This window comes from Muscardinus avellanarius, assembly GCF_963383645.1.
Source record: "Muscardinus avellanarius genome assembly, chromosome: 6".
NCBI lineage: Eukaryota > Metazoa > Chordata > Mammalia > Rodentia > Gliridae > Muscardinus > Muscardinus avellanarius.
Window position 1 is genome coordinate 24,113,097 of NC_137791.1, and position 24,550 is coordinate 24,137,646.

At 36.7% G+C, this 24,550-nt stretch overlaps 1 protein-coding gene across 1 annotated transcript in view; it reads right to left on the minus strand.

Annotated features, from left to right (window-relative positions):
• Positions 1–24,550, minus strand: part of FBXW7 (F-box and WD repeat domain containing 7) — a gene marked incomplete at both ends in the record, with an annotated part of 113,180 nt that overhangs the window by 64,654 nt on the left and 23,976 nt on the right. Inside the window, one exon of the mRNA XM_080697438.1 lies at positions 23,459–24,019. Coding sequence (XP_080553564.1) covers positions 23,459–24,019 — 561 coding nt within the window. The remainder of the gene's footprint in view (positions 1–23,458; positions 24,020–24,550) is intronic.

A 24,550-nucleotide genomic window follows, 5' to 3' on the forward strand; every position in this document is an offset into this window, starting at 1 on the left:
GAGTGAACAAAATGTAGTATCTGCATACAATGGAATACCATTTAGCCTTCAAAAAGGAAACTGACCGTGCTACAACTAACAAACCTTCAAGACATTATGCTAAGTGAAATAAGTAAGTTGAAAAGAGGGTAAATATTGCATTTATATGAGATACTTAGAATAGTAAATTCACAGAAAGTTGAAAGGTGGCTGCAAAGGACATAGGCGCAGACAGTACGGAAGTCAATGTTTAAGTGGTACAGAACGTCAGTTCAAGGAAATGAAGTTTTTGGAGAAGGAAAGTGGTTAATAGTCATATGACAATGTGAATACACTTAATGCTGGGGGCTATCTCCTTAACATGGATAAAATATTGTTATAAATATTTAAGCAAAATAAAAAATGTTTTAAACATTTTAAAGTAAATAACTGAATAAAAAATTCACAAAAGAGGTGCAGGGTTGGGAGAGAGAAGAGAAAGTAAGAGTAGTAAATATCTATCAAGTGATAAGGCAGGAAATAACCGAGGGAGATATTCAAGCCCCACCAGCCTATGACTACTCTTCAGAATAAACATCCGTTGGCCTCATTCTAGTCTCAGCATCTCCTCTGATGTTCACTTAATTTCCTAACAGAAGACTAATCTTTTCATTTGTATAGTGTAACCTTCTGTCATATGTTGTCTCATTTTAAAATCCCCTTTTCTAGTCCCAAGGAATAACCTTCTTTCCAGTTACTATTACTATCTGTTTTAATATTATTACAATACAGTTTTATGTACTCTAAGATTTCTTTATTCTCAAAAAAGTTCTATCTTGGCCATAATGTTTTAAATTAATTCGTTGATTAACCTCTCCCCAAATCTCATTTTCTGAATCACACACACACAAAATAAACTACATAATATTCCAGTGGAGAAAAAAAAATAGAAGGCACTACCACAGTCCATAAATTTAAGATCTATTTGCATAGAAAAGTGAATCAAGCAGATCAGCTCCAATTCAATTTTTACTTCTACTGGTTAATGATGACAACATACTAGAAATTATACATGTTTACTTTTAGATTTAAAAGCCCTCAAGGAACATTAAAAGCACTTGTATTTACGTGCAGATACTTTAAAGATAAGGCAGATCTCTAGTCACTTTGGAGTCTAATTCTGAGGAAAGAATAGATTTGAAATTGCAAAGAATCTGAGCTTGAAAAAGTAATACCAACAGTTTTCACTCTCCAGTTTCTTAAAGAGTGGAGACTTTAATTTTCAAGAAATGTCTGACGATAACAGAAGCAAAGAGGGGTAAAATGAAATGCTGTGTTGTTTGCTCATATCAAGTTCTGGTGAGCAAAGTGGTGACATTCCAAGTCAACTCCTTCTATTGGTAAATCGCTGCCCTCCACTGGATAGGACAGTGTACTGCAACTCCAGCAAGCCCAATACTGAAGAGAACCTTGTGTGTAGTAGTAATAAAAAAGAGAGGGGCATTCTAGGGTTGAGCAAAGAGAATGCTAACGTGCATACAACTCAAGTTTCATAACTGTGGAGGACTTCAAGTCACTCCTTCTACAGCGATGTGTGGAAATATGTGAATACTAGAGGAAATCTAGTAAAGGAAACCACAGGCAGTGCACAGGAGAGCCTCGACTCTTAATACTTCAAAATGCTAAGGAAAGATAGAGTCTTAGCCTCAATTCTACTTCTAAAGACACTTAAGATACTCCTAATTTTTAATGCCACTACTACTTCCCTCCCAAATCCAGTTGAGACACGTAAAAGTTCTTTTAAAGATGAAACTACAAATATTAATGTGGGTGGGAGCATGGACCAAGGAGTTTAGTTTAGTTTCTTAGTCTAACTCTGACTCTACCAAAAATGAATTTAAATTAATCCTGTTATGCCTCAATTTCACTTATACAGTATTCACCTCACAACTGTTGTAGGGATTAAATAAGTTAGTAAAAGCATATAAATTAAGAAGTTAAATACAGAAAACCCATGGTAACAAATTCCAAAAATGACCAGTTTAAAACAAAAATCAATCCATAATACATTAAACTTCAAGATTTAGAAAAAAACTAGCTTATTAATTTATCTGCCTATTTATTAATTTAATCACAGCTGTCTTTCAGCCCAATAACCTGAAAAACTCTAACTCACTGGTATACAAAGAATATAAAAATTCGAGTTTCAGCTCTACCACTAACTGAAAACCTTAGGAAAGTCTCACATCTCAGACTTGAGATTTCTGTAAGAGGCTGGACCAATGGCTTGGGATGAAACTCCTTCAGCCATAAGAGCACATTAAAGCTCTAAGAGCGTCAGGTTCACGCACAGCTTTCCTGTCAAGTGCTGGGGCTGTCAATGTGGTGACCATTCCTTTATTATAATGCAATGAAGAATACATACTACATCCAAATGAAACCCAGTGCTTCAATTCATTATTGTACCTTCTAAAAACAGACGTCGATGTGTGCACTGTAGATATATAATGGTGTTGTATAGGAAAGTATTTTATTGGAAAAAAATTGTAGGCATAACAATTCATTAAAACATGATTAAGAGAGGAAATCAAGAAAAATAACATCAGTGTTTCCCTGATCTCACATTATACTACACTAATTTTTATGTTTTTGTTTTCTTCTTTGACCTTTCCAGTGGTCTAAACGGTGACATATAAAGTATATAGTATTTTTTAAAAATAAGGAAGCTTTGAATTTTATTCCTATATTTGGTACTAATAATTTCATTGTTAAGTTTAAAATGACACTTTCCCACATTCCTTTACTAGGAATTTACAGAAATATTTGAGATATAATAAAAACCCAACCATCAGATTACATTTTGTAAATATTTCAGAAATGCACAGCATGAAGCCCTCAATGACTATAACACAATTCACCTCATGATTAACTTTAACTCTTACAGTCTATGCTGGGTTACCCCAGCTGTTAAAATGGCCTTAAACAGCTGCTCACTAAGAATTTAGCTGATGATTACTATAGTTACACCTTTGAGTCAACTATGACAAAAATGACATAGTAATTACAGGTATTTCAGCCATGCAAAGCCCTCATGTGATGATGGAATACGTGACTTAAAACAACTTTTTCAATTCTCAAAACAATATTTAAGTATGAAAAAGATGAAAAAAGCTTCTTTAATATCATTTTAAAGGTGGGCGTGGTGTCACATGCTTGTAATCCCAGCATTTGGGAGGCTGAGCCAGGAGGCTAGTGGTTCACAGACAGCTCGGCTACTTAGTGAGGCCCTCTGCAACTCAGTGAGACCCTGTTTCAAAATAAAGAATAAAAAATAGGACTGGGGCAGAGCTCAGAGGTAGAGTGCCCCTGGGTTCCATCCCCAGTACTGCCCCCCCCACCCCGAAATTTAAGACCCATCATTTAAATTACTTTTATGAAACAGTTCATTAACCTTTCACTTAAAGTAAATTAAATATTACTAATAATTTATACTTTTTTTTTCCATCCTGGGGATTGAACCTAGGGGCATTCTACTTGAGTTACAACCCCAGCCATATTTTTATTTTTAATGAAAGAGGGTCTTCTAGGTTGATGGGAGCATCACTACTTCCAGAGGCTGTCCTCAAACCACCTCCTGTCTCAGCCTCCCAAGTACAAGGATTACAGGCATGTGTCACCAGGCCTGGCGATTTATACCTCTTTTAAAAATTCTGAAGACTGTTGCAGTCCAGTGAGTCATAAGTAAGGACAAAATATCAGTTACTCTTTCAAGAGTTATCAGTCAGTTAACGGTAAGCAATGCAGGCAATTGTTTGTTTGTTTTTGCGAGTCTGGGATGGAACCCAGGGGCATTCGACCTCCGAGCTATACTCCCTGCCTTGTTTTTTATTCTTTATTTTGAAACAGGGTCTCACTAAGTTGCAGAGGGCCTCACTTAGAAGCTGAGGCTGTCCGCAAGTGATCCTCTGGTCTCAGCCTCCTGAATGCTGGGATTACAAGTGAGCACCACCACGCCCGGCTGTCTTATGTATTTAAAAAAAAAATACTAAAAGTAAACAAATCTATAAAAAAATGCAAGAAGCTCACCATATTGACAGTTTAAGATATTATAAGGATTGCACCTCTGAAAACTAAAGAGCTAATTGTACATGTGTGTGGAGGTGGTACTGGGGTTTGAATCCAGGAGCATTCTACCACTGAACTACACTCCCAGCCTATTTTCATTTTGGAAAGGGTCTCATACTAAGTTACTGCTCTGCTGGCCTTGCATCTTCCATCCTTCTGTCTTAGCCTCCCAATTACTGAAATTACAGAGTGAACCACCATACTCTGCTAAAAGCTAAATTCATGGAAATATAAAATATCTGACAGAACATTTGACAATTCAAGAAAGTAATAAGATAAAAGGGGGGAGATGTTGGGCGTGGTGGTGCATGCTTGTAATCCCAGCATTTGGGAGGCTGAGACAGGATAGTGGTTCATGAACAGCCTCACCTACTTAGTGAGGTCCTTTACAACTCAGTAAGACACTGTTCCAAAATAAAGAATAAAAAATATGGATGGGGGTAGAGCTCAGAGGTAGAATGTCCCTGGGTTCCATCCATAGTACCAAAGGGGGGGTGGGGGGTTCTGTACTTTTGAGTTTCTGATGTGATTATAAGTAACAATCAATTATTCTGAGCAAGACAAACAGTACCACAACTTATTTTATCTAATTTTCACTAACATACTATGAGAAGCACATGAGATTTATTAATATTCACTGCAAAGTACTTCATAAATATAATTTACTTGAAATGTACAAAATATTTTAAGAAAAGAATCAAACTATAGAAAATAAACATTTAGCCGGGTGTGGTGGCGTACGCTTGTAATCCCCGCGCTTGGGAGGTAGAGACAGGAAAATCGCGCAGGTTCGAAGCCAGCTGAGCCGGCTTAAGAGACCCTGTTTCCAAATAAAAATATAAAATAAGTCTGGGAATAGAGCCCGGAGATAGAAGGGCTTCCAGGAACCCCAGTACCGCCAAAAAAAGAAAGGAAGGAAGGAAGGAAGGAAGGAAGGAAGGAAGGAAGGAAGGAAGGAAGGAAATAAACAAACAGGGTCTTGTATATGTCCACCTTTTCATTGCTGTGACCAATGAACCTGACAGGAACAACCTAGATGAGAAAGCTTTAATCAGGATTCAGAGCTTTATTCAGGATTCAGGGTTTCAGAGGCTCAGTCCATGCTTCACTGGCTTCAAGGCAGAAATATCAAGGTGGCAAGTGTGGTAGAGAAAAGCTACTCAGTTCATGGCCACCATGGAGCAGAGAGAGCAAGAGGAAGGGATCAGGAACAGAGTCTCCAAGGCCACTCTTGACCCTCCAGCCACATGCTCTATTTACCTATAGTTACCAACCAGTAAGTCCATTCAAATTACTAACCCATCATTGGGTTTGTCTACTGGTTAAATAACTGAATCAGTAGTCTGAATGTTGCGTCTAAGTACTGTTGCAGTGCCAGCACACAAGCTTTTTCTGGAAAACAACCTATATTTAACCTGCCATCCATCAATCTTGGACGGCCTGACAATTCACACCCCTGGCCTCTGACATTGTTGAAATTACATATTAAACAAAATATGCTGTGTGATAAGCACCAACATTAATACTATAACTGAGCCTAAGTTTCTATTCTTTGCAATAAGGATGACACAAACTGGCTATCAAGAAAGATTACAAAGAACTTAATCACTCTAATTCTGGAATATGCCAGAAATATTAAAAAAAAAAATCAGGGGACATGAAATCTAGGGAAAGTAGGACACTGTCAGAGAATAACAGAATGATATAAAGAAGTCTGTAACTTATACTGCTTAGAAAATGCAGTTCTTATTTCAGATTGGGACAATGATGAGGGGAAGGAAGGATTAAACACTGTCCAAGTTCCTAGTAGACTGTGCTGTATTTCACCTAATCATCATCACAAGATGAAGTATCATCCTGTTTTTCAGACAGGAAACTGAAGCTCAGAAAGGTTTAAAAAATTGTCAAAGGGAACACAGATGCCAGGCAGTGGCACTGAGTTTTTAACCCTGTAGGTTTCATTCCTAAACTTGCTATCTGCAACAGAACATCTACTCTATATTATAACCTAGTTATAGGTAACCTGAACTATCTCTTAACCTAGGTGTCTGGAGCTTATTTACTATTTGTTATGGATATGCTAAGTTTGCCAAATAACTGAGTTATAGAAAACAGAAATAAGGCACTGTAGAAGACATACGTAGAATCTATTCTAATATGCCTGGCTTTTATGAGGTCCAAATGGGGGGAAAGAATATAAGCAAAAATATCACGACATCCTATGTAGGCTGTGCTCTCAAAGATGGTCACCACAACCTCTGCCTGTTGCATGCTGTTCTTGCAATGTGACTCTGACACTCCTTCCACTGACAGCTCTTCCCTTAAGAACTGGTCACACTTCTGTGACTGTCACAACTACTAGCGATGGTGAAAGTGACATCATGCAACTTCCTAGGCCGACATGAGGAGGAGATTCAGCTTCACCTTGTTTGCTGGAGGCTCACACAATAGCTCATCCACTCTTTATGCAGCCTGACTGCCCAGAGGTCACATGCTGTGAAGCACCAACTAGCCCAGGTAAGAAGATCACATGTGGAGACCCTGAGACTAAATTAAGTAAAAAAAATTCCTGGCCAGCTCCTCTAGGCTTTTGGTGTTTCACCTCCAGTCACAATCCACATGTAACCTGGAATGAACAATGTCCAGATGAGCTTTTCTCCAATTCCCAACATATAGGAGCAATGATAAATAATAAAATAATTTTAGTTACAATCCACAAAGCCTTGGCATGTTTCATTAGGTAGCAACAAATAACTGGTACAAAGAGCCTTCAAGAATATTGGTCTATTATTGTAATATGTTATCTATGACTCATTAATTTCAAAATTTAACAAGAATGAAAAGGAAAAAATTGATCCCAAAAGAAAAGGTAATATCCACTAGAAATCTTTTACTTACTTACTTACTTACTTACTTATTTATACTGGAGATTGAACTCAGAGGCATTATTCCTCTGAGCTACACCGCCATGTATCTTATTTTTCTGTTTGAAATAAGGTCTCACTAGGTTACTGAAACTCTTGCTAAGTTGCTGTTGCCCTCAAACCTGAGATCCTTCCATCTCAGCCTCCCAAATACTCGATTGCAGGTATGCACCACCATGCCCAGCTCTATTTCCATAATAAAACTTCAAATAATGTTACATATTACTTTGGCTTGGATTTACATCCAAATGGGCTTGATATAAGACAACTTAAAAAAATCAACTCTCTTTTAAACTTCCTACAATCATGCTTTTGTTGTTATTTCAAGTAAAATTAAATGACAATAGAGGACCAGGTAGGTAAAATATAATGGAGAGCCAAGAGTGGGTATACATGCCTATAATCCCAGTACTAAGCAGGCTAAAACAGGAGGAGTACAGGTTTGAGACCAGCCTCAGCAACTTGGCAAAACCTTGTTTCAAAAAAGCAAAAAAGTTAATCCCTACTCTTGGGAGGGTGCAGACAGGAAGACTGATCACGCAGGTTTGAAGCCAGACCCTGTTTCCAAATAAAAAAATATTTGTAGCCTGGAGGTAGAAGGGTTCCAACCCCAGTACCACCAAAAAAAAAAAAAAAAAAGAGCTGGGACTATAGCTGGGGTATGAGATAGAGGCAGACAAAAATGGGGTGGGGGTGGAGAGGGAAGAGGAGAGAGAGAAGGGAGGAGAAGGGAGGGAGGAGAGGGAGGGAGAAGAGGGGAGGGGAGAACAACAACAACTCAGAAAACCCATTTAAAAATAGCAACTGACTGCTGTCAAGTAAGCACATGGCCCAGTAAGGCCAGATATTCCAGTTTCAAAAGAAGGTGAAAAAAATTCCCTATTTTTATAGGTATATTTTCTACCTAGGAAGATGAAAAATGTTAGCAATAAATTTAAATGTGTTTAAAAAATACTATATCAGACACCAATTTGTAATCTCCATTCTATTCCATTCTGGCGTTGAGAAGCCTAAAAATATAACAAAAATGAAAGAATTACTGGTATGTAACTGACAGAGAAGGATCTTTTCTGTACCAGGTTAATAGGGTGAAATGATAATGAGAAATAAACCTTAAAACTGAAACTTTAAGTGATGAACACTACAGATGTACCTAAGCATATTTAAAGTTTTCACTCATTAAACCCAGGGCAAATGGGCTCGGACTGGTAGGTACAAACAACTCATCTAGAAATCACATCTGTAAACACAGACATACAGAATAAACATCTGGAGCAGGAGTAACTCTTGGCACTTAACCCACAAGTACCTTCACCATACCTCCAATCTTCATTTGCATCTGGTTTCTATAGCTACAAACTGCCATTTAAGCTCAACTAGGAACAGGAAACCAAGGCACTTTCACTCTGAAAATCGACTAAAAGCAACTGCTATTTCTAAAGCTAAGAAGCAACCTCTAATACTGCATCAGCAAAGATCATCTGACAGAAGGACACAAATAATTTTATTACATCATTATTATAATTATTGTTATGTGGTGCTGGGGATCGAACCCAGAGGCATCCTATCTCCAAGCTACACCTCCAGACCATTGATTTTTTTTTTCTTTATTCTGAAACAGGGTCTAAGTTGTGGAGGGCTTCAGTAAGTAGCTGAGGCTGTCTGAGAACCCAGGCCCTCCTGTCTCAGCCTCTCAAGTACTGGGATTAGAAATGTACGCCACGACGCTTGGCTTATTAAATTATTTTTGTTATTTGTTTTGTTTCGTTTTTGGAAAAATGAACACAGAGGTATTCTACTTCCAAGCTATATCCCCAGATCAATTTTATTTTTTACTTGGAAACAGGGTCTCACTAAGTTGCTGAGTCTTACTAAATTTGCTGAAGCTGTCCTTGAGCCTGTGATCAGGCTCCTGTCTCAGCCTTCCAAGTACTAGGATTACAAGTATGCACCATCACATTCAGCTCTATTACATCATTTTTAAACCCTAGTGACTCATGGGGGTAAAAATCATCATTCCTCTACTTAAATTTCATATGAGTGGCTAAAGTTTACACTTAAGATGCAATTCTGACAATAGTTCTTTCTATTAGGAGGATACATTCTATGTCAGATACAATTAATATTTGTGTCAATAATTTACAAAATATATTCTCTTATATGTGTCCTACATGGAAATTATTTTGGCCTTCTTGAAACTGTTGTTTCATTTGTTTATATAATCATCTCTTTATTCACTGTGAAAAGTTTAGGTATATTCTGTAATACCAACCAGAAATTCTAGAATTTCTACAGCTGTGACAAAGAGGAGCTTCCCTTCAATTCATTCTAGTTCCAGGTATTTGGTTCAAAACACCAACTCTCATTATGGAACAGAACCTTCATTTTTCTCCTCTAAACAATTCTATGTGGCAACTCAGAGCTCCAAGATTATCAAAATTTTCTTTTAGTTCTTTTACTAATTCCTTCTAGGTTCAGCATTAACAACCAATTATAGAAAAATATGTCAGGGACCAAAAGTGCTTCTTAGTTAGTGCTTATAAAATAGCATCAAACATCTGAACTTTATGCTAAAAGCCATAAAAAATTTAAATAGTTTCAAATTCAACCCATCCATCTAAAGTATTTTCCATGGTAGGCCATTCAGCCTGAAGTAGATAGTTAAGCTAGCTTTAGCATAAATGTGTAACAGTTCAATAATTAATCTTACAAAATATAATAGCTCACACTTACTATATAGACGTACTCTCTGCCAGTCACTGTCCTGAGTACCATGTACAGAGTACCTCAATGGATTCTCTTAGTAACACTAAGGATACTATTACCACCCTAAAGTTAACTCTACAAGAGGTTTGCCAAAGGACAAACTGCTAGTCCTTGAAAACCCAACATTGTGACTTCCGAGATCACACTAACCGCCACTATTTATGATCATTAATGCATTTGTTACAGATATGCTCTTGAGAACACAATTGACTAGATCACTCATGGAGGCTGATATGAAAACTCTTCAAATGCACAAAGGGATGTGTGTTTATGTTATGGGGGTGAGTGTATACATGTGACATAATTACTCTTCTCTGAGAGGATTCAGTACATTGTCCTCTTAATTTTTATCCTGCAGAAGCAGAGAGACACCAAATTATTGGCCAATGTTTTGCAAACCTTAATCTACATGAGAAACATGTGAGAGCTTATTAAAAATATACATTCCGACCAAGAGTTTGGTTAAGTAGTTTTGGAGTGTAACCCAACAACCTGCATTTTATTTAATTAATTAAATTGTTTCTTTTTGGGGTGGTACTGGGGTTCCTGGAAACCCTCCTACCTCCAGGCTACACTCCCAGACCTATTTTTTATACTTTTTTTTAATTTGGAAACAGGGTCTCTTAAGCCAGCACAGCTGGCTTCGAACTTGCACGATACTCCCGTCTCTGCCTCCCAAGTGTGGGGATTACAAGCGTGTGCCACCACCCCCTGCTCAACCTGCATTTTAAATTAGCACATTTAAAATGTAGCTGGTCCAGGATTATACTTTGAAGAATGCTGGGGCGGGCCCTTACCCATAACTCAACTCATCACAACTCACTATCTTTTCTCATGGCCTTCTCCTTGTGTTTTACCTAGTATTTTCCCGAGTACTGATTTTCATGTATGCTTTATAATCTTATTATATGTGTTACTCCTACATATAGACTGTTCAAATTCCTTGTGGAAGCCAGGATACACTTTTCCTTTCAATGAGATCAGTGTGTGTGTGTGTGTGTGTGTGTGTGTGTGTGTGTGTGTGTGTGTGTGCGCGCGCGCGCGCGCAGGGAGTATTTTACTGGGGACTGAACCTAGGAGAATTCCAAGCTATACTCTAGCCCTATTTTATTTTTAAAGTCTGAAACAAGGTCATGCTAAGTTGTGGGGGGCTTTGCTAAATTACTGAGGTAGCCTCAAATCTGTGATACTTCTGTTTTAGCCTCTTAAATACTGGGATTACAAGTGTGTGCCAAGATGCTGGGCTTCATTTGGCAGTTTAACACCAAAATCCAATTTATCAAATTCCTAAGAGAAAAAAAAAGACTTTACCCCACTGGCTAAGGCACTCGATGTGCTCTGTAATGTGCATTTCTACCATATTCCCATCAATGGACCTGTACTAGATGTAAACTATTTTGACTTCGCAGTAATAAAACAGCCTGATCTTTCCATATATGATGTATAGTAAAAATGGGTGGGCCATAGGTCAAACTCACAGAAATGCTTATGTATAATTTGAACACCAACATATAAGAAATTAAGAAATACCATCTAGAAATGTATAAACCGAGTGAATCTTGAAAAACAGAACGCATAGCACCATCAGGTTTAATAGTCATCTCCGTATAGAGAAGCGTTTGCTTCTTGCATCTTACATTTAGCTGACTTTGTTCAATGAACCTTTCAGCCCCACAGCCTAAAGAAGTTTGGCTCTTTATACTTTATTAGAGTTGGTTACAACACAAATTAATAGTGTTCTACAAATACTTCTAGTACTCACAGCAACCTGGTTTTCCCAATCTTTTTGATTTGGGGGTAAATAAGAGTGATCTGTGACCTTTACAAAAAAATGCCACAGACTCTTGATTCCTGCTCCCTCCCATTAACCTTTTTAAATACAATGCCCCTTACAATGAATAGCATAATAAGAGCTCCCACACACCTACACTGACCTTCCCCAGCTCTACAAAAGCTCATATTATGGCACATCATAGAAGAATAATGGCAATTCTTGAGTGCTCAAAAATATTGTTAAAGTTAATCAAAACACATGCTAAAAAGATAATATTTTGATGTCTTCAACCCATCAATAGCACCTAATATCTCTCCCGCCTAAAGAAACAGGAATTTCTCACTATATTCAGATATTGATTCCTCTTTTTACTTGTTCTATATTCTTAGCCACTTAAGAGTTTAACATTCACCAACTAGATTATGCTAACAATGACTTACTTTAGGACCTGAGCAACAAGATCAGATTTCAAGCTCAATGTTTTATTTTCCTTACTGCATGTTAATCTTCCAAAACACAGCAATAAATGTGGCTTTCAGGAAATGGTAGCAATATAGAAAATAGCAAACATACAACTAAAGCATAACTTTATCAGTTAGAAAACATCACAACAACGACTTTAAATTAAAAAGAAAATATTCATCAATATTCAAGACGACTACCCTCTGGGTATAATTTAAAACTAAAGATCAAAGTTTTAGCATTTCATTTTAGTCAACCAATTCAAGGAAGCAATTTAAGTTATTAGAACTGACAAGTTAGAGGAGGAGAAACTCAAAAGATGAAGTCTTTAAATGCATTGTTGTTTCTCCTCTCTTTTACATAAGCCTCTTTCCTGTTCTCTAAGTGTGAATAAGTGTTTCCCCTGAGTTCATCAAACTGATCATTCTTCACAAAAAGGAAGTGCAAACCGTAGCTAATAAGATATATTCTTATCCCCCCCCCCAAAAAAAAAACATAATAGAGAAATTAATGAGAAGTGCTTTCTCTCAAGTATATCTCAGGAAGAAACAAAAGTTTAACCAAGACTTTAACTTAGAAATTTACTTAGAAATTTCAAAATTTCTCTCTAGAAGCTATCAAAATATCAGTCTATAGATTAAATGTGGCTGTCAGTTTGGTGGCGCCTAAACAATGGTGTTCTTTCTATTTTTTATTGATTATTTATCATCTTTTAGGTGAAGTCTTGTCTTACACAGTTCAAAAAAGCCCGAGCAGCCTTACTGGTTGCTTGTGACTTTGCAGATTCACGCTGCCTATTTAGTACCTGTATAGCTCATTTCTTTGCCCAAGGAAATGAAAAAATAGAGGAAAACTGAATCAACTATTGAAATATTCATTACTTTAGGATAAATGAATTGTTATGCCCCACAATATTTCCTTCTATGCTAATGTAAAAGGAAATGTGCACAATAAAGACAGACTCTTTGGAGAAATTATTCTTCCTATTCAATCATTCACTCACACACATACACACACATCCACACACTCACTCACTCACTCACTCACTCACTCACTCACTCTGAGGAGGCCCAGCGTGACTAATACTGGGAGGCCTTTTCTTTTATGTGATTTTGCAGATCCTTGAAATTTCAAAAAGCATTTTCATATTCTCAAAGCACAGTAAGTTTGTACACATGTATACATTTATCCCGAGTTTCACTGCTTTTATCATTTTTTGTGATAAATATTAAATGAAAATATTCCCTTTGCTTACTACTGACAACACATATAACTATTCCTAATACTGAAATATAACAGAACATAAAACAGAAGACAAGCACACACTGAATGTATTTAAATACACAAATAAGAGCTCTATTAATGCAGTAAGGTATGACACGGCCCTCTAGTGTTCAGTGAAGATATAGACATTGTGAAGTAATTAAATGCTTATATGACATTTCATAGTAGCAGCACTTTCTCTACTTTACTAAGCATGTCAAATATACCAATATAGAACTTCTACAAAAACCTAAGCAAGTTATATCTTTTTACCTGTTTTTAGTGGTACACTGTAATCTCACATCACAATAAAGTTTCAAGTGATGGGACATACATGTACATTGTTTCATTTTCTTTCAAATTACTATTCATACTTAGAATTCTGGAATATTTTTCCATTTTTACCATAAAAAATTCCAATACAAAGCAAAAAATAACATTCCTCAAGAATCAAACAGTGCTGTTTCTAAGAAAAAACAAAAGTGATAGAACAGTGTCCGGTCTTAAAATTAAGCACTTAAATATATCTAAAGCCGGGCGTGGTGGTGCATGCTTGTAATCCCAGCATTTGGGAGGCTGAGACAGAATTGTGGTTCTCTGAAACCCTCAGCTTCTTAGTGAGATCCCTTGCAACTCAGTATGACCCTGTTTCAAAATCAAGAATAAAAAATAGGGCTGAGGGTGTAGCTCAGAGGTAGAATGCCCCTAGATTCAATTCCCAATACTGCAAAATAAACAAATAAACACATAAATAAACAAACATCTAAATTCCCAACTCATACTTTTCTCCTGTATTCTACTTCTATAATTCATTCACCTTGATTTTTTTATATTACTTTATAAATAAAGAGATTCATTTAGGTTTACTAAACACATGAAAATGTGTCCTACAGAAGCAATGTCAAAGATAAAATAAAATTCGAAAGACTGCAATCACTGATGAAATCATTTTTAAATTAATATTATTGTTTAATTTAAATATAGTCAAACATTAATTTCAAAATGGACCTAAACTTGTCATAGGTTTCTACATATACTTGTATTTACTGTTTAAACTTTGGGGACTTGTTGGAAACTGATATAAAAGCAAGATACAAATTTTACTGTTGATTTAGCTATTTATTTGTGGCAACCCTAAGCAACTCATCTTTCTAAGTTAAAAACCTTAGAAACCACAGGAGACCTTTGTTAAAAAAAAAAAAAAGATCCTGCATTTCTCAGAATATATTCCTGCTGTTAAAACAACACATAACTGTATACCAATTTAAATCAGTAAAATAAGGCAGGCTATAGGAGACTGCTACAATAAATTACATAGAGCTAAGGTACAGAATGATGCTCAGAGATTTTTGTGGAAAAACAATTTTTTTTCCCCCAGTACTGGGGATTGAACTCAGGAGGATTCTACCTCCAAGTTTCACTCTCAGACCTAATTTTTATTCTTTATTTTTTATTTTGAAAAAGGGTTTCACTAAGTTGTGGAGGGCCTAACTTAAGGAACTAAGGCTGGCCCCAAACCTGTGATCCGCCTGTCTCAGCCTCCCCACAGTACTGGAATTACAAGAGTGCCCCACCACACCCAGATTGAAATATTCTTAAAGTGATACTTGAAATGGCTCTTAGAAGGACAGGAAAAGCCAATGGTATGGGATGAGAAAGATACTTAAAAGATGCAAAAGCTTAAGGAAAGTATCAAGGTAGCCTGAATTCCTCTATGCTCTGTAATGTCCAATAAATCCATGCTGCTGATAGAGGGTAATGTAGAAATAAGCTGAACGATATAAGAGGGTTTAAAGAAAAGTTTTGAAAAAGTTTTTTTTATCTATTTCTATATTTAAAGGAATAAAGGGCAGAAAGGCTCTCAGCAAATTTGAGAGAGAAACTTTCTCGACTTGATAAATACTACATGCAAAATACCTAAAGTTATGATCATACTTAATGTGAAACTCGAAGCCGTCCCATTAGGATCAGGAAGAAGGCAAAGATGTCCCCTTTATTTCAACATCTTATCAGAAGTCTCAGCTAATCTAGTAAGATATAAAAAGGAAAAAAGGTCTGTAGAATTGAAAAACAGGAAATAATACTGTCTTTGTTCATGGTGGACATAATTCTCTTATGTAAAAAACCAGAGCGAACAGTCAAAAACTAATAAGCAATTATAGAGAGACAAGAATAATACGCAAAAATAAATTGCTTTCCTATATTCCTATATATAATGTGAAATAAGAAGTACAATACCATTTACATAAGTATCTCCCAAAATAAAATATTCAAGTATAAACAAATTATGTTCAATATCTATATGTACTGATGAAGGCTATCAAAAAATAAGTAAATAGAGATATATTAGTATTGGCAAGATGTCATTTTTTTCCCCAACTTGGCCAATAGGTTAAGCACAATTTGACCAAAAATCCCAGCAGTTATTTTGTAGATATTGACAAATTGTTTCTAAAGTTTATATAAAAAGGCAAAAGATCTAGATTAGTCAATACAATAGAACAAAATGGTAAGACTGGCATCATCCAACTTCAAGACTTACTATCAAGACAGTGTGTCATTAGGAAAAAACAGACCAATGGGACAGAATCAAGAGTCCAGAAATAGACCAACGTAAATAGAGTCCACTGATCCTTTACAAAAGAGCAAAGACAATACGGTAGAGGAAAAGTAGTTTCCTACACCATTGTAATAGAACATGCCAAAAACAAACAAAACAAAAAACTAGGCACAGACCTTACGTCTTTTATGAAAACTAACTCTAAATGGAAATCCACATGCAAAAAAAGAAAGAAAAAAAGGACTCTAGACATAGACCTTAGACCCTTTATGAAATTAACTCAAAACAGATCACAAACCTAAATATAAATTAAAAGGTACATAAAATATAAAGTAAAAAGCTATAAAACTACCAGAAGAGAACACAGGCAAAAACTAGATGACCATGGGTATGGTACTAACACTTTAGATATAAAGCAATGGCATCATTCATGAAAAACTAACAGTAATAAGGTAAATATCAGTAAAAACCTATATCGTCTGAAAAACACTGTCAAGAGAATGAGAAGACAAGCCACAGACTGAAAGGAGATGCTTGCAAAAGACACATCTAATAAGATTTTTTTTTTTTTTTATGCAGTACTGGGGATGGAACCCAGGGGCATTGTACCTCTGAGCTACACCCCCAGCCCTATTTTTTATTCTATATTTTGAAACAGGGTCTCACTGAGTTACGAAAGGTCACTAAGTAGCTGAGGCTGCCCATGAACCACGATCCCCTGGTCTTGGTATCCACCTCCCAAATGCTGGGATCACAAGTGTGCACCTCCATGCCCGGCTCACAAAAAGAATTCTTAAAATTCAACAATAAGAAAACAACCTGATGCTAGGGGTGTAGCTCTGAGGTAGAATGCCCCTAGGTTCCATCTCCAGTACTGGGGGAAAAAAAAAAAGGTGGGGGAAACAGCCCTTAACAGACACCTCACCAAAGAGACACAGCTGATAAACAAGCACATGAAAAGACGTTCACCATCAGAAGCCACTGGGGAACTGCAAATTAAAACAAAAATGAGACAGTATAGACTTATCAAAACAGCCAACACTGACAACCCCAAATATGAAGCAACAAGGGAACATAAAACGATACAGCTATTGGAAGTAGTTTGGCAGTTTCTTTACAAAAGTAAATACACTGTTATATAAACCAGCAAGCAACTGCACTACCTGTCATTTACCTAAAGGAGTTTAAAATTTATATTCCCACAAAAGCTTATGCATGGACATTCACAGTAATTTTCTTTATAATTGCCCCAATTTGGAAGCCACCAAATGTCCTTTGGTATGTGAATGGATAAACTGGGGTACATCCAGACAATGGAATATTATTCAAAACCAAAAGGAAATACACAAACAAGCCATGAAAAGATACAAAAGAAGTGTAAATGCAAATTACTTCATGAAAGAAGCCAATCTGAAAGGGCTATATATACTGATGATACACTGTCATATACTGTATGATGCCAACTATAAGACATTCTAGAAAAAGAAGACAGCCTAAATAAAATGAAAATCTCAGAAGATGGGGGATGAAGGAGTGAATAGGCAAAACAGAACTTTGTTTATAGCACAGGGAAATTATTCTGTATACTACTACAATGGTAGATACATGTCATTACACATTTATCCGAACCCACAGCCTACACAATACCAGAAGTGAAACCTAATGGAAACTACAAATTCTTAGTGATTATCATGTGCCAATGTAAAGAGGGATTTGGGCTTGCTTTTGAAGGATTTGATTAGCTGGTGGGGTACGGTGGATGTCCACCCATAAGAGGTATATAAATAAAATTAGGTAGAGAAACTATGGTAATAGTCTACAAGACTTAAAATATCCACATATGAATTTGGCTTTATTAATGGAAAATGGGCTACCAGATATTTAAAGTTACCAATCTATGGAGAACTAAAAATTTACTCTTCAAAAATTAATCCAACCAATGTTATAGAAGTATTTCAAAACTGTACTAATAGGAATCAACTAGAATTTTATCATAAACTAAATTCATGTTAGCACCCAGATGTAAGATATGGGAAGCTTAATATGCAGAAGTTTTAACTGAAGATCAGAAAAGTCTAGGAAAACTGACTTAAACTCTAATGAAGGAAATGTAGACAGCTATCAACTGGGAAGATCTGTGAGCAGCATCTTCTTAGAAATTTATGTTCTATTTTTTATTCTTAATAAGGATGAGCCCAGTTTATTATAGTATCTTCTGAATCTTCCTGCATACCCTTTTTAAAGTATTTACCTATTTTCTGTTTATATCTCTTTCCACTTGAGAGTGATATGATGAATTAATTTAAGGATCATAAAAAAAGTTGATGTCTGCTATGCAAAATAAAGAGTACTTTGTGGAGTTAGGAGTGAGGGACAGAAGGCAGATAAACAGGAGGAGGTCACAGTGCTATATTTATAAGCTACTTGAGTTTCCCAGGCACAGTGCTACTTGTTTTACATATTTTATTTTACTTAATCTTTATAAACCCCTGAGGAGTAGGCATTATACAGAAAAGGAAACAGGTTCAATGTTGTATAGTTATGGCCTATAATAAATGGCACAACCAGAATTCAAGCTTCTGAAGAGTTACATCATTCTGCTGTTAGGGGAAACTCATCTAGTTCACTGAGCCCCCTCCTTCATTCCCACCACCTTTGCCACATGTTTAAAACTGAGTTACACTATGCCGGGCGTGGTGGCGCACGCTTGTAATCCCTGCACTTGGGAGGTGGAGACAGGAGGACTGTGCTGGTTCGAAGCCAGCCTCCCTGGCTTAAGAGACCCTGTTTCCAAATATGTATATAAAATAGGTCTGGGAGTGTAGCCCGGAGGTAGAAGGGTTTCCAGGAACCCCAGTACCACCAAAAAAAAAAAAAAAAAAACCCAGCAACAACAACAACAACAACAAAAAAGACACTGAGTTACACTAGACTCAGTCAGAGTTTCCAGTTTTCTCCCCTTTGCAAAGGCAGAAGACATGGCTATTCATGGAACCATGCCTACTAGTAGATGCTATTCAAGATGACTGCTTTAAATAGCACTTTTTACCTTCTGGATTTGTCTATACCTAACAGGATCTGAGCTAGGTCTTTGTCTTCCAAGTAAACTAGGGCAGAGAGTTTTCTGAGGAGGACTGGAACACTACAACAGAGTGAAACTTAAAGGCCAGTTAGATTTCAGATGTTAGCTACTACATTATCCTACAAAGTTTCATAAAAGTTTTGGTTCTTAGAGGTAGCTGGAAGACAGTAACCCAAAGTAAAATCGTTATTTTGTCCCTTTGATTGGCTAATGATCCATATGCCTGATTCTTCTATTATTTAGAACCTAAAGACCAAAAAGTGTCTCTAGCCCTTAGATTCATCACACTATATATGTAGTATATATGTATGTATGTGTGTACACACACACACACACACACACACACACACACACACAGTTTTGTTTTTGCAGTACTGGGGATGGAACCCAGAGGCATTCTACCTCTGAGCTACACACACACACACACACACACACACACACACACACACACACATTTTTAATAAATATTTATTTATTTGAGGAAAAGCAGGAAAACAAAACTGTTTAGTTATCAAGAGGAATATACCAATCAGGATGCAGAAGAAAATTTTTTAGATAAGGAATGAAGTCACACATGAAAGGTGCTAAGATAAATACAGAAGCACCAGAAAATAGTTGCCAGTCATGCTTCTTTTCATGAAAAAATCAGGACAGAAGACCTAGCCTAACAGTAATCTCACTTGCTTTTCATGCGAGTAGAAAATGAGTGGGTAAAAATAAAACAATAAAAAAGAAAATAAGTTGATACTTTTCAAAAATACATATTAAAGATTCTTTAATATGAGCTGAGCATTTCTCAGGAAGCCATAATATTTAAAAAATAATAATAAGACTTGATAGGGTTAAAACTGAAGCGCTATCTATTCGTATCTTTAGAAACAAGGCGATTCTAGGCTTTAAGGGAAAGCTAGGAATTTAGAGAAAGAGCCGGCACATGACCAATCTCTGGTTCTGAGGTACAAGTGATGGCCTCTAAAGAATGTTATAGGCCCAAATTTCTTTTTCACACTGTCACTTCTTTCTGTTACAACTTTAATCTCCAAACCTCAAATCTTCAATAAGTCTTTGTAAATACCACAAAGAAAAGTAGTTAACTGAGTGCTTTCAACTTTCTAAAAGGTATCTTAGATTATTTTGAATGTGGCATCATGGTATTAAAAAGCCAACACTTAAGAGTCTAGAACCACAGCCACAGTTCTGTTGAAAATCTTATTCAGAACTGTTTGCCAAATTCTACCATAGAGGGCAGCATAATACATGGAAAGAAAAAGTGTTTCAAACTGGGCCGATCAAGATTAAGCTCTTGTCACTTACAGTGTGATTTAGGATAAATCACTTGTTCTCACTATAACCTCAGTTTGCTTACCTGTCTTAAAATTTTATTATAATAAATAATAATTCTGTGTGTGTGTGTGTGTGTGTGTGTGTGTGTGTGTGTGTGTGTGTTACTAGGGATGGAACTCAGGGGCATTCTATTTCCGAGCTACACCCCCAGCCCTATTTTTTAGTCTTTTATTTTGAAACGAAGTCTCACTGAGTTGAAAAGGGCCTAAGTAGCTGAGGCTGTCTGAGAACTGCGATCCTCCAGTTTCAGCCTCCCGAATGCTGGGATTACAAGCATGCGCCACCACACCCCACTTAATAAACAACAATTCCTACTATTATCTGTGACTTTTAACGTTAGGATAATCTGGAATTTTTATCATTTATTATTTGTCATAGGTTCCCATATGAACAAACCTTTAGTAACTAGGGCAAGAATAATTGTCCTTAGAGTTCTGATAGCTTTCAGTATGCTTTCCAAAGATAAACTAGTGCAAGGAAGAACCTGAAAGGTTTTTTTTCTTCCTAATATCATATACAAATGAATACATTCAGGAATGATATATAAATAAGTCTAGCTCTCATGAGAGGTTTTTAAGAAGACTGCTAAAAAAAAAAAAAATTGAAAAGTATGTTGACCAAAACTAACCCCATATTAACCCTTTTAAATGGGTCTTTTAAAAGTGACCTTTTTGGCCGGGCATGGTGGTGCACGCTTGTAATCCCCGTGCTTGGGAGGCGAAGACAGGAGGATCGCACAGGTTCAAAGCCAGCCAAGCTGGCTTAAGAGACCCTGTTTCCAAATAAAAAAGTATAAAAATAGGTCTGGGAGTGTAGCCCGGAGGTAGAAGGGTTTCCAGGAACCCCAGTACCACCAAAAAAAAAAAAAAAAATTTTAAGCTGATCTTTTTGCCTCTAATCTTTTCAAAAATAAAAGTTTAAGCAAATGTGAATGAATGGAGTCAGGAGTGGTGGCACATATGTATAATCCCAGTACTTGGGCGGATGAGACAGGAGAATCTTGTGTTAGAGGCCAACCTCAGCAACTTAGCAAGATCCCATTTCCAAATATAAAATAAACTAGGGCTGGGGGTGTGGTTCAGAGGTAGAATGCCAGTAGGCTCAATTCCTAGTACCACACACACATACAAAAAGAAGACTTTGATGAAATTGTGGCCTAGGATAATGCCTATAGAATTGTCTCGTGTTTATAATTATCAATAATATGAAGATCTTCCAAAATAAAGTACCTGAGCTAGTGCTGTTTATTCAGCCCTATTTACCATATTAAAAACTTAGATATATAGGTGGCTGACATTTTCTTCCAAAGCAATGCAGTAAGAGATGACTTTTAAAAGTGTTGGGAAAAAAAGTATTATGGAAATTATCCAGAGGAGGAGTTTCAAAAACTGACAAAAAGGAAAACATTTCAGCTAATTTCAGAATGAACTCCTACTTTGTAGGAGGGTATTGCTGCCTTGGCAATTAAATAACTTTATAATCTTCATGTCATATTTATGAAGACAAATTACTTCATACTAAACAATGTATCAAAAGTGTATAAATACATATACATACATACACACACAGAAAAACACATACACTCATCCATCTTCTGTTGTTTTATAGGCACAGCACAATAATTGTTACTCATCCCTCAGAATCACTAGAGAAGAAAGGGGGGGGGGTCGTTTTAAAATAGGTAACTATATCACGCTGTGGAAGATACACCTAAAAGTTCTGTTTATGACTGACTTCATCCTAAAGGCAAAGGAAAGACAAGGTACCTGTTAAACCTGGTTAATATCAGTTTCCCCACAGAGTCTTATAATGACTTCTCCTTTTGGGAAAAAGATGTTATGTTGAACTAGCGTGCAGGTTGTGTAGGAGAAATCTGCACCAGCTTTGCATCGTGCAGAAAGGCTTAGTTTTGATTAAACTTTCCTCTTAACACTCAGAAAAAGGAAAGATATAACTCCCTCTTTTTATACAGTAACTTTGAAGGAATGACAGAAGGATACTCATTAAGGTCTTGCCTTAATAAGAAAACAAGGGCTACAGTTCTTAGTTGTAGATCTATCTGACTGAGATTCAAAGACACTGTCAAAACATTTTAAAACAGGGATGGGCAGTGGATGAAACTGCTCAATACCATTTTACATCTGCTAAAGAAAATCTAACTTCTGGATAGGACATGAACATTTGGGACAACATGTTTAAGAAAAAATTTACATTTTGTAACCTGAAGCAAAAATAATTTAGCAATTCAAGTTTTAATCCAAGGATGTCAGAGTCCGCACTTGCTCCAGGTCAAGTTAGATTACAGAAAATGATGATCCCTAAGTATTAAATCTGTGTCTATATATTGTTTATGGTCTATATTAATGGTTCACTGTAAAATAAGCACACAGGAATAAGAGGATGAACTACTATTTATTTTTTGTTTTGAAAATGAGTAATCTATTATTCAAGGTGAAATGTTCCAATCTAAACTACAGTTTTAACTCCTAAGTCTATTCTGCATAGGTATTTATGATTTTTATCTAATTTTGAAATGATAACCACACAGTACTTGGGAAGCTGAAGCAGGAGGACGGCAGACTGGAAGTCAGCCTGAGGAATTTAGCAAGGCCCTTGACAACCTAGTGAGACTCTTTTCAAATAAAAAATAGTGCTGGGGATATAACTTGGAGGTAGAACACCCCTGGATTCAATCTCAGCACAAAGAAGAAGAGGAAGAAGGAAAGGAAGAGGGAGAAAAAGGAAGGGGCGGAAGAGGAAGGAGGAGATCACCAGCAGCTAACTTGAGGCTACTTCCACTAACTTGGCATAACACTTATAAATGCAAAGCCCATGCCACCATCTTAAAAATTAAAAAGATTCTTCATTACTTGATTTACATAAACCATGTTTTACCTCTACTTTCTATACCCCACACAATCTGCTAATTCTAGCCCTGGAAGCAAAGTTTAGAAGAAAATTTAACTTTAATGGCTTTTCATAAGAACAAGATGAATCCCTTTCCCCCAATTTATAGTAAGATTGTCTCGTTGGTATTTTTATTTGTAACACTTTCTAATGCCTTCTGTGAAATAAAATCAGTTCATTCTACTATGATACATGTGAACCTTAATTTGTGATAATACGAAGACAGGAGGAAATGCACTGCTTTACTGAAATGCAGAGGTGAGGTGTCTCGGGGTAAGTGACTGACTACTCACTTTCGTGGTCTTGGTGTAGAATGGGGAGAGCTGGTGGACGGGCAGGTCCACGGTACTACTGGGGTTCGTGGCCCTGTTGCCGTGTGCATGTTCGTCCTCTCCGCTACTGTCAGCAGACTGATCAAAGTCATCACTCTCCTGGTCCATTTCCTCCTCTTCTTCCTCCTCCTCATCCTGGTCACCAGTGTGTTCTTCATCTTCCTCCTGTTCTTCTTGGTTTCCTGAGGAGTCCTCATCTACTGAAATAAATCGATTGTTGTTTTCTTCCACTTGTCCATGCTGGGAATCACTTTGGTCTCCAGGCCTAGGTTCGGCTCCAACAACTTCGCCGTTCCTCGCAGTGTGCTCCTCCTCTTGTTGCCTTAGTTGCTGCTGCTCCTCTACCACTCGATTCATCTGTTCCTCATCTACCTGGCTTGAGGAAGGGTTACCTCGCAGAGAGCCTCCAGTTCGTCGTCTTTTGCTGCCCACAGAGAGCAGTTCCTGATTCATTTCCAAAAGCCAGCTTGCTACTTCGTGAACCTTGGCTAGACTATCAGAAGATGCAAAGGTTTTCACATTCTGCCGGAAAAAAATGGGAGAGGAAAAATAAAACATTTATATGGTCTACGTTATCTTCTACTTTCCCATTATATGTCTATAAATATTACTAAAGACTGCAGAAAGTATTTGATGTCATTAAGGCATTAAGGATGTTCTTTAGTATTCAATATAGAAAGTTCATATTGTAAAAGTTATTACTTTCCCCAAAATCAAAAACGGCCTTACTTTATTAGCCTTCTTTTAAATAACTCTTAGCTTAAAGCTTTATAAATTGTTTTGACCAATAAAATACAACCAATTAAACAATTTAAAATTATAGATCAACAGTACAAAATTGTATCCTGTATTAAGTATACACACACACAACAAACACACACACACACACACACACACACACACACACACACACAGAGCAACAACAATTTAAAAAAAAACTAAAAACTACTCAGTGCTGGTAAGCTGAGGAAATGCAGAAATAAAGTAAGCTGAAAAACTTCTTATCCTGCGCATTATCCCAAACTTCTCTGATCACATACTCTTACTTTCAGA